The following is a 13,266-nucleotide window of genomic DNA, read 5'->3' as shown; positions in this document are numbered from 1 at the left end:
CCTTATGATGAGTTCACCCTTCCTACTGAAACTGGCAGGCCATTGGTATCGACAGTCTGATTGGCCTGACTCAGCCAGGGAGATAGCACACGCCACTGGTGGATGACAGAGAAGATTATGCCTGTCCTCTGTGTGGTTACTATTGTCACCTTATGGTCACGTCTCCCAAGCACTCAGCTCTTGAGCGGAACGGGGGAGGCTAGCCTATCAGGATTCTGGCCAGGACCTTAGCAGTCGGGGGCTGTTCTCCTTGACACCCGTCCTGTGCATCTCCCACCTGAACCAGTGTCCACCCAGCTAATGTGGCTACTTTGTCTTGAGCCCGGTGGGGAGGACAGGGGACACAAGTGAAAGGGTTCCAAGTACTTTGGAAGAAACTAACATAGACTCCCAGACTTAGTAACGTTGTCACTGCTCATTGCTTTTTAGTGCCCGAGTGAAAGTGGGTCTTAATCACCATCCGGACAGCAGTGTCCCTGTTGACCTGATTGCTTAATTTGTCCTTTTACTCATAACCAGCATTTGCATAGCATTGTATGGTCTATCTTACTTGTTTTTCATGACCCTGTAATGAAGCTCAAAAATACTGTTCTATTTGTCTTACAGATGAGGAAATTGAGGCTCCAAAGGTTAAGTGATTTGCCCAGAGTCGTGATAGGTAGTAAATGGCAAAGCTGTAACATAAATGTAGCTGCTGCCATTCCAAATCCCATGTCCTTCCTGTGGTAACACTCACCTTAAATGCCTCTTGGATTCAGTCACCGTGACTCTAGGAATCTATTCTTTACATCTCTTTTCTGCCTTGTTTTTATGAGGGTTTCTTCTTTGTGTGTGTGTTCTTATCACCCAGAGGTGTCGTGGAATATGATGCAGAAGGCTTTACAAAACTCACTCTGCTGCTGATGTGGAAAGATTTCTGTTTTCTTGTACACAGTGAGTATACTTTTGCTATGAGCACGTCAGCCTACATTCATTTGCATGTACATCCATGTACTAAACCGTATGTAATAATGGCTGTGAAAACCTTTAGTGCCCTGCTGTGATTCCTTTTACTTTAGTATATTTACCGCGTGGTCTTAAAGAGAAAATATCTCTAGACCAGTGGTTCTCAACCACGTATAATTTGCCCCTCGGCAGATGTTTGGCGGTGTCCGTAGACATTTTTGATTGTCACGATTGAGCAGGAGGGGAGTGGGGATGGTGGTTGTTGCTACTGGCATTTCGTGGGTAGAGAGCTGGGAGGCTGCCTAAACATCCTACAATGCACAGAACAGCACTCCAACAACAACAAAATCATTTGGGTATAAACTGTCAATAGTGCTGAGTTTGAGAAACCCGGAGTTTAAGAACTCAGGGTTCCAGATTCCTATTTCAAAGCATCTTTCCAGCATGAGGTTCCAAAACTTTCAGGATTATTCAAAACATACTTGTTTTGGTCATGTGGTTATCATCCTTGTTAAGGGAAAAGACTACATCTTTGATAACACATAATAGATATGTAAAAGGTGAGACAAGTTGGAATGTATCCCCGGTGTCACTTTTCATTTTTATTCCACAGATAGGCATATTTAAATGCTTATTGTGTTACATTAATCAGCGAGTCAGTAAACTTTGGTCCACCTTTCTCCTGATGGATAATTTGAAGTGTCTCTCATTTATTTTTGGTTATATAAAAATTATTAACCCATGGTTCCAGGTTTGCTCTGCAAAATGCCCAGTCTTTAAGCTGAAGACACGTAGTTCCAGCTCTCACAAATCAAATTACAGAAAAGCAGTGGGCTTGGCTTGACTTCATTCAGTGGATAAAACTACCCTAGACCTTAATAAACTATTCCAGGAAGAGGAGCCTTGGCCCTATTTAACCAGGCCATCAGACAGTATAAAGCCATTGACTTGGGGATTTTTGTTTCCCCAGCAGACGGACGTTCTTGGTTGCGATTTGCTTAGACTGAAAAATAGTTTTTAAATTCCTTTGTCTTACCCCATTTCACACCAACAGACAGTAAGAGACAGAGACAGAAAGCCTTGAATACCATGGTATAATCTGCATAGAGATAACTGAGCCTTGGCTCTGATTTTGAGGTGTTTCCCAATGATAAACACCTCGTCATGAAGTGCTTCACATTGGGCTTCTACTCTATAGCTAGTCCTGCATTGGGATCATCTCCTTAAATGAACCTGAGGAATGCAAGCATATCGCAGTGTATTCATTCTATGCACAGATAAAAAGAGATTTTAATCTTGGGTGTTCCTCCAACTAGTTACATGATGTTCAGATCACTGGGACGAGCCTCCCTCTGCTTTCGTTTCCTCATACGTACCCTGGGGATCTGGTTGTTAAGTCCTGTGGAGACATTCGCATATGGAGCTTAACCCGTAATACAGGGCCAGGTGGAAGAGGAAGCCTCACAGTCAAGGCCTCCTGGCAGTCTCCTCTCTGCTGGTCTTCTTACGTGGCCCTGCTGGTTCTTCCAGCCACCACTTTTGGTTCTCACCTTATGTGTTGCCGTTTTGTTTTTTTTCATTCTGAGTCCTAATTCCCTTGTGAGACCCCATTTCCTATTTGCCACATTCACTTTGCACACCATCTTGATCCCAGCGAGTCTGCTTCTAGCCTGGTAACCCGACCCCAGATCCTGATTACATTCTTGGTTCGTCTCTCATGACCCTGGACAGGTGCCTGGGTGATTTGGTTGGCGCAGTTCCCCTAGCCCAGCCCAGCAAGAGGGGCCCGCACCCTGCCTCGAATGGTGGTGGTGACAGTCAAAAGCCACCCAGAGTGGCTGTGAGAGAAGGACACAGAAGGAGGGACGCGCAGAAGGATAATTGCAAACGTGAAATTAGAGGAATGCTCAACTGCAGTGGCATGAAATCTCAGCTCTTTAAATGAAACTTATTTCGGTTTTCCAGCCATGATTCTACTTCCCAAAATCTTGATGTCAGATCCTATCAGATATGAAGGGACAAAAGATACTCTTGCCATTGTTCATTCTCACCTGTGTCTTCCGCATGCGACTCAACAATGACTCTTCTGGTGGCGGCGAGCAGGAGGGCTGCACGGGGCTGAGGGAGAACTCACCTGCCAGCTCCTGCCCTCCCTCATCGGTACACGTGGTGTTAGAGCGGTTCCTGTTCCTTTGGAAGGTCTGTTCCCCAAAGAATATTTCCCCTGGTACCGCGGGTCCGGTGTTTCTTACAGCTCCTTCTCCACCTTCCTGTCTTCGCTTTTCCAAGTCAGATGTGCAACATGAGGTCCCAGAGTCACATTTCCATTTAGTTGTGGTTCTCTTCTTCAGAAATGTAGAACCCACAGGCACTCTTTACAACAGCTACTAGGGCTTTGGGATTCATTTAATTTACTTTTTCCGGAGTGTTTTCCTCAGGCCGTTACTCTCTTCCTCCCCAGGCTGCTTGCCCCTTGTCTCTTAGCATTACTGCCTGCACTCGTGGCTCCTTGGCGGATATGACCTCGTCTGTGAATCATGGGGCTAGATGCTATTTCCTGCTCCATCATCAACACGCAGCCTGCCTTTACATATATTATTCTCACCCTTCTGCTTCTTTCTTGTGTCTAAAACAAACGTAGGACTTGCTGCATCAAAGTGAAGCTTGGTTGGACAACGTGTTTTGTTCTGTCACGCAGTTAAGCATCTGACACTCACCCGTTTTCAGTGTCTGCCTGCTTGGTTACAGCACCCAAGGGGCCACTTGTTCCCTTGTTTCTTTCCGTGAAGACAGGGAAGCGAATACAGGGTGGCAGAGACTTACTGAAAGAACATTGCAGTGAATTATTCTGAGATCTCAAGAACATGAACAAGGAAGGAAGTGCCTAGGGATGGAGCCAGTCTTCCATGGCTGGCCCCGCTGCCCCATGGAGGGTGAGCACCTGGCAGGACACTGGATGACATCCCTGCTCTCTCCTTCCTTTCTCCCCCTTTCCCAGGCCCGGGAAGAACTCGGTCACTAGGGCAGGTGCTGGTAATAATTCTGAGCATTTTGGATGCCAGAGGAAAGAGGCGCTTCTCTCTCGAGGCAGGCGGCTCTGACCTCACACTTTGCTAGAGTGTGCGGAAGCAAGAATGTCCTCGGGGAAAACATTGTACATATTCTGGGTTCTCTCAGGAGCCTCTGCAACCTCCCAGCATTCTGACGGTTTCAGGAGTGGGGCCGGGGCCATGATCATGGCTGTGGAGAGTTTTTGTCCGCTTCTTCCTTCTTTCTTTCCTTCCTTCATCCATTATCAACAAACTGCAAGACTGGGACCCATGCAAGAATCAGGGAGTGCTCCCATCCAAAAACTGTGTTCAGGAAGGTTTCCCGGCCAACACGTGAGAATTATCTGTAGTGGTTATGGAGGTAATTCCGTGTTTGCCGAGCTCTGGAGGGACGTGTCACCTTTAAGCCAGCACCTTCTGAGAATGCTGGGTGGCAAGAGAACCAGACAGCAAAGCACAGTAACACAGAATAAAAGCAACCACTGGGGAAAACATCTGCTCTTCTTCATGGTCCCAGGCAGTGGCACTCTAAGTAGATATGAGAGGAGGCACCAGCCCACGGTAGTAGGATCGCTGCTCGGAAGTGGAGGGTATTGAGGTCTGTGACTCCCAAGGCAAGCGAGGGAGCATGTGATCGTATGAGAAGCTGTCTTTTCTCATTACCCGTAGATCCTTGGTAAGCGACCCTTTGAGTCATCCGGCCTGGACCGCAAGCCAGGTCTCCGTGGCAAAATGTCTGTTGCTCTAAATCTGACCATTTGGGCTGTTCCATTTAATTTTTTATCTTCTGTGCCCCTGACCTAATCGCTTTAACCCAATGCCACTGAGTTCTGGGTTTATTGAGAACCTGTATGTGCTTAGGACTATGATAGGTCCCAGGGGACAGAAATGGGTCCATAACTCAGGCTTGCTCTGAAGACACTTAGAGCCTGGCATAAGAGTTGGCAAATGCTACCCTGCAGGCCAAATCCCACCCTCAGCCTGTTTTCATACGGCCCTAAGCTAAAAGTGGTTTTTGTGTTTTTAAAGAGTTATTGGAAGTGGGAGGAGAAAGAATAGGCAACAGAGGTGGTAAAGCCTAAAATACTGACTCGTTGACCCTGTACCAAAAATGCGTGCAACCCCTGGTCTGGTTGATGAGAAAGGAGGTCAGATAATGGTGAATCACGGTGGTGTATCTTTTTGAGACAACTAGCTTGTGAGCGTGCCTACCATATGCCAGGCACAAAGAGCGGGCAGGGAGAGAGCTTCATACGTTTTATACGTAAGAGAGAGATATAGAAAAAGAGAGACCCTCTCTAATCAAGTCTGGTGAGAGAGACAGACAATAAAGAACTAAAACTATCAACTGTATAAATTTCAAATGCTGACAAGTGATATAACGGAACAAAGCAGGGGGCTGCAAAAGAGACCGAGGGAAGGTGGTGTTAGGCCGGTCGGGAAAGACTAGTTCCTCGGCAAAGTGGGGTGGGCTCATGTCCTCGCCACAGAATCAACATCGTGTCTTTATAGCGACAAGCGAGATGGCTACTAATTCGGTAAAAACCAACATCGTGCGGTTTTTCAAAACTTGCTTACTTTTTGGATACAAGTCACATTGTTATATAAATAAATAGATTTGAAGAACAAATCAGAATCACTAAAGTGATTAAAATTGGAACCACAATGTTAGAATTCATTTCAGTGTTAGAATTCATTTCAAAGTGAACCTAGAGAAAGTGTAATATTATTGTAGAATTAATATGATTACCTCAGATGAGGCATCTATGAAGATTTGTGGCTTAATTTTCTCATTTCTAGTAGGAATGATAGCTATCAAAGTAGCAGGAGCTAAAATTGATTATGAATAAAAAGTAAAATTAATCAGTTCTCTATTGTTCAAAGAGATAAAAGAATATGGAAAAAGATAAAAGAAAATCTACTTTCTAAATGCCTTTTTGCTTTGATTAAGAGAACTATTGGTCCTTCAGATACTTTAAACATTTTGGTTAATTTTTTTCCCGGACTTCCTTGAAAGTGGTTAGCTGTGGTGGGTAAAGCGGTTTTCATCTTTTGATTATATACAGAAGCACACCCTGTTCACAGTTTACAACCTGAAGACTCTAGAACTTTAGCGACCACTGTCACCATTTTGATTCAAATTGAAAGTCCGGTTTCATCTTCAGAGTCTACTTCTTTCTAGAAAAGTCTTTTTCTGTAATTTCTGGCTCTGGTTTGAGCATTTATTTCATTAATCTTTAAAATATTCTTGGGAATATCCTTTTCATTCTAATACCTCGGATTTATGTGACTCCTTTTTAATGACCTTGAAGGACGTCTCGTAAGGAGGGAGGTTGAAATCGGACGCACGATCACCATGCGGTGATTTCTTTCCCTATTCTCTCTCATATATATTGTGTGAGTCCTCTCAGTTGTAATTGTTGGATAAAAGTAATTGCTAAGGTGAGTTTATCCAGTCGGAGAAAGGGCATTAAAATTCAGTGATTTTGACGTAAAATTGTATGCAGCTGCTTTGAAATGAACACATGGTAACCCAAGAAGGCATGTAACTCAGTGAAAGGAAGCGGTTTACAAAGAATAACTTTTAGAGTATTGATCCAGCTCAGTATCATCTTTTCTTCGAATTAATTTTAAAGTATTACTGACATTGGTGAAACAGGGGCATTATTTGGGGGGTAAAACTTTTGCTGGTGTTAAAGATAATATTTACAGTAATAACAGTTAGCAAGTGTTGAGCATATACCATGCTCCAGACACTTCTCTCAGTGTTTTGCATATATGGTATTATGTGGCTTAATCCACATAACACTGTTCTGAGGATAATTACAAGTATTACTGCATTTTACAAATGACAAAACTGTGGCACAGAAGGAGTAAATACACTCACTGTGACAGAGCTAGGGTTTGAAATCCAAGCATTGATTCCAGAGCCCACGTGTTAGACGGCATTACTGTACTATTTCAGATGATTGGTTGGCAGTATCCCCAAGTATGTGTTGAATTTTGAAAGCTTTTGGAGCTTCCCAGAGACCCTGTAAGCCCCAGGAACAGAAGTGTTCACCCAGGCATGGGGAGATACGTGTAGACAGTGGACATCGCACCAAAGACAGTACCGATCTGAAGGCAGCAAGGCAGCAAGCTGGTGTCGCTCCTCAGTGGTGATGACAGTTTGTCCAGCTGTAAACCCCGGGCCAGTGGCGCAAACATGCCGGCTTGAGTAGGGTTTCACTCTGTGGCTATAGAAAGACATAACTAATGAGTTAGAGAATTAACCGGCTATTGGCTATCAAAGACTGGATTTAACCTGCTTTTAGATATAGTTAATGCGGTCAGTTATAATGGCTGATTATACAAAGTCCTGCAAATGCAAACCTACAAGGTTGGAGCCAAATGGGCACTGGAAGTATGAGAGCAGCTCAGGTTCTAAGACAAGAAGGAGTGATAGGAACTCCATGCTCCTTTGCAGGATTTTTGTTTCTTTTTTTAAACAGAGTACAATCCAAACATTCCTGTGGCCAGGATTTATCCTGATGGCTTATGAATCTTCTTTTAAAAAACACTTTTGGGGCACCTGGGTGGCTCAGTCAGTTAAGCTTCTGACTCTTGGTTTCAGCTCAGGTCATGATCCCACGGGTTTTTAAGTTCGAGCCCCACGTCGGGCTCTGCGGTGGCAGCGCTGAGCCTGCTTAGGGTTCTCTGTCTCCCTCTCTCTCTGCCCTCCCCCACTCATGCTGTCTCTGTCTCTCTCAAAATAAATAAATAAACTTAAAAAAAAACCTTTTTATTATAAAAATTTCAAACACAGGGGCACCTGGGTGGCTCAGTCAGTTAAGCATCCGACTTTGGCTCAGGTCATGATCTCTCGGTCTGTGAGTTTGAGCCCCGCATTGGGCTCTGTGCTGACAGCTCAGAGCCTGGATCCTGCTTCAGATTCTGTGTCTCCCTCTCTCTCTGTTCCTCCCCTGCTCACACACACACCCACACACACACACACTCTCTCTTTCTCAAAAATAAACATTAAAAAAATTTCAAACACAAAAATAGAAAAATATCATAAACCCCTATGTGCCCATCACCCATGTTGCATCTTTGTCTATCTTGTTTCATTGATCCCTTCCTCCTTTTTAATTTAATTTAAAATTTTTTCTGGAATATTTTGAAGCAAATGTGAAACATCATTTCACCTATAAATACTTCAGTATGTATCTCGAACAGGTAAGGATTTTTTAAAAATTGTTTTTTAAGTTTATTTATTTATTTTTAGAGAGACAGAGAGCACAAGCAGGGGAGGGGCAGAGAGAGAGAGGGAGAGAGAATACCACGCAGGCTCCTCACTGTCAGCACACAGCCCGATGCGGGGCTTGAAGTCACGAACCGTGATGCATGACCTGAGCCTAAATCGAGTCAGATGCCCAACTGAGCCACTCAGGTGCCCCAGGAGTTTTGAGAAGATGTATCCAAAACAACAATATTAGAATGTTACAATACAGTGACAAATTATAACGTTGTTTAATATCATCTAATAACAGTCTGTGTTCAAATTTCCCCATTTGTCTCATATATGTTTTTTTTTCTTTTCCAATTGGTTTGTTCAAATTAGAATCCAAATAAGTCAGGACCCATGAATCTTGAAAATCCCTGGAACAGAAGAGATGTGGACCCAAATAATGGATATCACCACCCATTTTCTTTCCCCATAATTTAGCTAAGAAAATACGGAGTGAAATTATTAAAACATCACTTCACCCATGGGCCTGTAGAAGATAAGGTCTGACGTTTGCTTATCACCTTCATTTCAAAGTGCTTTTAATTATCGCATTTAGAATATGAGTCATTGAGTCTCTCTGTCAGTTTTGAATAGAATTCTTAGCACTAGAACGAATGGTTAGAGATCATCTAGCCCAGGGAGGGACTTTTAACATTTTTGTGCCAAAGACCCCTTTGAAAAACCCTGTGGATCCATTCTTCAAACGGCGTTTTAAAATGTATAAAATAAAATAGATAGTACTGCAAAGGAAGCTGATTCTATTAAAAAATATTATCAAGTCATTAAAAGTGATTTAATCATACACTTAAAAACGTATGACACAATATGAGCTTCTTTGATAACAACCTTAAATAACAATATCCAGTGGCAAATCTAATAACCCTTGTAATTTGGAAATAGTGATGAGCATTGAAGAACACTTTAAGATCTGGGCAACACCTGCCATGTGCTATAAAAGTATCTGCAATGTCTTATGACAACAAAGGCAAGGTACTGCTAATACTGCTGTAGATTGTTAACCTGCATTCATAACTGGAGGAAATGCTAAATTTCAGTTCAAGGCAGTGAGTGTAGAGATCCACATTCTTCCTGTGCAAGTTCCCAGATACCCAAATTCCATCCAAGACCTTGCGGAGTGGGAGGTGAAGGGAGGTGTACAGATCTCTGACTGAGAATCTCGGAAAACTCCGTGTTACAGAGCTCAGATGTGTCTGAGTACCTCACCCTCAGCCATGCGTAACGTCAGGGGAGAATAGGACTAGAAGCCAGGTTTCTGCAATCCAATTAAGTATTTTTCCTATGTTTGAATGGCTGAATTCTAAGACTCCTAGGCAAGGGAAATACTTTTGCAGCAATATGTGTGAACGCTGGCCTGAAGAACTGTTCAACATAAGGAAAATACTGGAAAACAGTGCTCAGATTTAAGGATTAATGACCTGTCTTTTGCATATTATATGCTCCCTGATAAACACAGTTTCAACTCTCATAAGTCCATGAGACATTTTTTCCCTGTCTTTTCTGAGGTATCACTTACTATAACTTTACTATAACTTACAGTAGAACTCACCCTTATTAAGTGAATAATAAATTTTGGCAACCACATAGACACGCAGAACTAGCGCCACAGTCAGGACGTGACACATTTTTCATCACCCTAAAAAGTGTTTCATCTTTAAAACGTTTTTGCAGCGGATCCCCCCTGTTGACCTTCAGCCCCAGGTAGTCACTGACCATTTTCTGTTACTGTAGCTTATTCTTTCATAGAATGTATAGAGTTCATAAAAATGGAATCAAGTTGTATTTGACCGCTTTCACTTAACATAATGTTTTTGAGATCCATCCATGTTGTGCATGTGCTGGTACTTCATTCTTGTTTATTGCTGAGTAGTATTCCATTTTCCCATTCTACTATTTATCCATTTACCATGCAGTGGACATTTTATGTGTTTCCGGTTTCTGGCCAGTAAGAACAATGCTTCCGGCTCAGTCAGTTGAGGGTCCAACTCTAGATTTTTGGCTCAGGTCACAATCTCGTACTTCATGAGATTGAGCCCCACATCAGGCTCTGTGCTGTGTGGAGCCTGCTCGGGTTTCTCTTCTCCCTCTCTCTGTGCCCCTCCCCCTGCTCATGTTCGTTTCTCTCTCTCTCTCTCTCTCTCTCTCTCTCTCTCTCTCTCTCAAAAAAAAAATCAACATTAAAAAAAAAGAATACTCCTATGAACATAATTTAAGTGCAAGTCTTTGTGTGGACATAATATTTTGTTTCTCTTGGGTAAAAAGAATACTGGATCATATAGTAAATATGTGTTTAACTCAGTTTTGTAGTACTATATTGCTTTTCAGAGGGCGGTAACTTGTTACATTCTCACTAACAACATATGAGAGTTCTGGTTCTTCCACATCCTCTGCAGCCCTTGCCATTATCAATCCTTTTAATTTCAGCCATTGTAAGGTACGTAGTATTATCTCATTGTGGTTTTAATGTACAATGAAACTATGGCTCAACATCACTCATGACTAGTGATGTTGGGCACCACCTTTTCATGTGTTTATTTGACAAGTAAGTTATTTTGTGAAATGTCTGTTCAAATCTTTTTCCTGATTTTAAATGGGTTGTTATCTTCTATTTGAGTCATGAATTCTTTATACATATTAGATGCCAGCCCTTTGTCAGTTATATGCTCTACACATTTTTTTTTTCCAGCCTGTGGCTTGCCTTTTCATTTTCTCAACTGTTTTTTTTCCAAAGAGCAAAAAGTTTTAATTTTGATGAAGTTCATTTTGTCACTTTTTAATTTATGGATGTACTTTTTAAAAAATTTTTAATTCCAGTATAGTTAACATACCATGTTATATTAGTTTCAGGTGTATAATATAGTGATTCAACAATTCTGTACATTACTCAGTGCTCATCGTGATAAGTGTACTCTTAATACCCTGCACCTGTTTCACTCATCCCACCCCCCCCCCCCGCCCCAACCCATCTCCCATCTGGTAACTTATACTTTAAGAGTCTGTTTATTGGTTTGTTTCTTTTTTGTTTTCTTAATTCCACATATGAATGAAATCATACGGTATTTATCTTTCTCTGACTGACTTATTTCACTTAGCATTATATACTCTAGATCCATCCATGTTGTTACACATGGCAAGATTTCATTCTTTTTTATGGCTGAGTAGTATTCCAGTGTGTGTGTGTGTGTGTGTGTGTGTGTGTGTGTGTGTGTGTGTGTGTGTGTTACATCTTTATCCATTCATCTATCGATGGGCACTTGGGCTGCTTCCATAATTTGGCTATTGTAAATAATACTGCAGTAAACATAGGGGTGCATATATCTTTTTGAATTAGTGTTTCTGTATTCTTTGGGTAAATACCTATAGTGGAATTGTTGGATCATATGATAATTCTGTTTTTAATTTTCTGAGGAAACTCCATAATGTTTTCCACAGTGGCTGCACCACTTTGCATTCTTACAGGCTGTACTTTTAGTGTCCTGCTTGAGATATTTTTGCCTAATCTAGTTCAGGAAGAATTTCTACATTGTTTTCTTCTCTACGTTCATAGTTTTAGCTCTTAAATGTAGGTCTCTGGTCCATTTCAAGTTAATTTTTGTGTATGGTGTGAGGTAAGGGAGGTATTTTTGTGTATGGTGTGAGGTAAGGTAATATATAATGGTTTATATATTTTTTCTATGCTAATATCCATTTGTTCCTGCACCATTTGTTGAAAAGACTATCCTTTCCTCTTTGAATTACCTTGGCACCTTTGTCAAAAATCAGCTGAACATATAAGTGTAGATCTGTTTCTGTACCTATACTCTGCTCCATTGATCTGCGTGTCTGTGCCTTCACTTTATAGTAAGTCTTGAATTCAGAGAGTATAAGTCCTTTAATCTTACAAATATTTATTTGGAATTGTTTTCTCTGTTTAGGTCCTTTGCCTTTCCATATACATTTTAATTAGGTTGTCAATTATTTTCACTAAAAACTTGATTAAGATTGCATTCAAACTGTGACTTAATTTGGAGGGAATTGCCATGTTAGAAATATTGAATCCCCCGATTCATGAACATGTTTTATGTTCTCATTTATTTAGATCTTCTTTAGTTTCCCATAGCAGTGTTTTATAGTTTTCACTATACAGGTCTTATACATCTCTTGTTAAATTAATTCCTAAGTATATTTTAAGCTATTATGAATGGAGTTCTTTTAAAATTTTTCATTTTCTACTTGTTAGTATATAGAAATACCACTGATTTTTGCATATTGACCTTTAGTGGATTTCTTAGAATTTTTATTTACATGATCATGTCATCTGCAAATAAAAACGGTTTTACTTCTTCCTTTCCAACATGTATTTCCTTCCTACCCCCCCTTCCTTCCTCCCTTCCTTCCTTCCTCCCTTCGTTCCTCCTTCCCTCCCTCCCTCTTTTCCTTCCTTCCTTCCTTCCTTCCTTCCTTCCTTCCTTCCTTCCTTCCTTCCAGTGGCCTCCAGATCTGACCTATGCAATAATTTGTTGATTTAATTCTTCATGTACCATATGTTGAGTACCTGCTCTGGTTGAGGCAGTCAAGACTGAAGGGATAACAAGAGGAATGCCACCCACTCTAAAATGCCTCACAGTCTATTAAGGAAGATGAACATAGAAAAACAACAATGCAACATTTCAAATGTAATGCTAGGCAACCACCAGGTGTTATGGGAACACAGAGAAGGGGCACCCAGCCCAGTAGCACAGGAGGGCTGCAAGAGCATTTCAGGCAAGGGGCTCGCATCAACAAATGCACCGAGGGGAAAAACAGAGCGAGGAGCAGTAAGCCGTTTAGAATTTCTCAAATGTGTATTGGATCCTGGGGAGTTGTGAGAGATTGAGTTAGAGGCAGTCAGAGACCAGAACTCAGAGAGTTGTATACCAGGCTAATGAATATGGACTCTCTCCTGAGGATAGCTAGGAGGTATTGAAGTGTGCTCAGTAGAGAAGTGGCATAATTTGCTTTTTAAAG

At 41.7% G+C, this 13,266-nt stretch overlaps 1 protein-coding gene across 11 annotated transcripts in view; it reads left to right on the top strand.

The window, feature by feature from the left end:
* The window catches only part of BABAM2 (BRISC and BRCA1 A complex member 2), a 425,146-nt gene that overhangs the window by 343,209 nt on the left and 68,671 nt on the right, over positions 1-13,266 (top strand). For all 11 annotated transcript variants that reach the window (XM_045054775.1, XM_045054777.1, XM_045054778.1 and 8 more), the window contains one exon: positions 851-933. In XM_045054775.1, the coding sequence (XP_044910710.1) occupies positions 851-933 (83 nt within the window). The remainder of the gene's footprint in view (positions 1-850; positions 934-13,266) is intronic.

Source organism: Felis catus, chromosome A3 (genome assembly GCF_018350175.1).
Source record: "Felis catus isolate Fca126 chromosome A3, F.catus_Fca126_mat1.0, whole genome shotgun sequence".
NCBI classification, from domain to species: Eukaryota; Metazoa; Chordata; class Mammalia; order Carnivora; family Felidae; genus Felis; species Felis catus.
The sequence above is the reverse complement of the archived record's forward strand: the minus strand, read 5'-3'. Positions and strand labels throughout refer to the sequence as shown.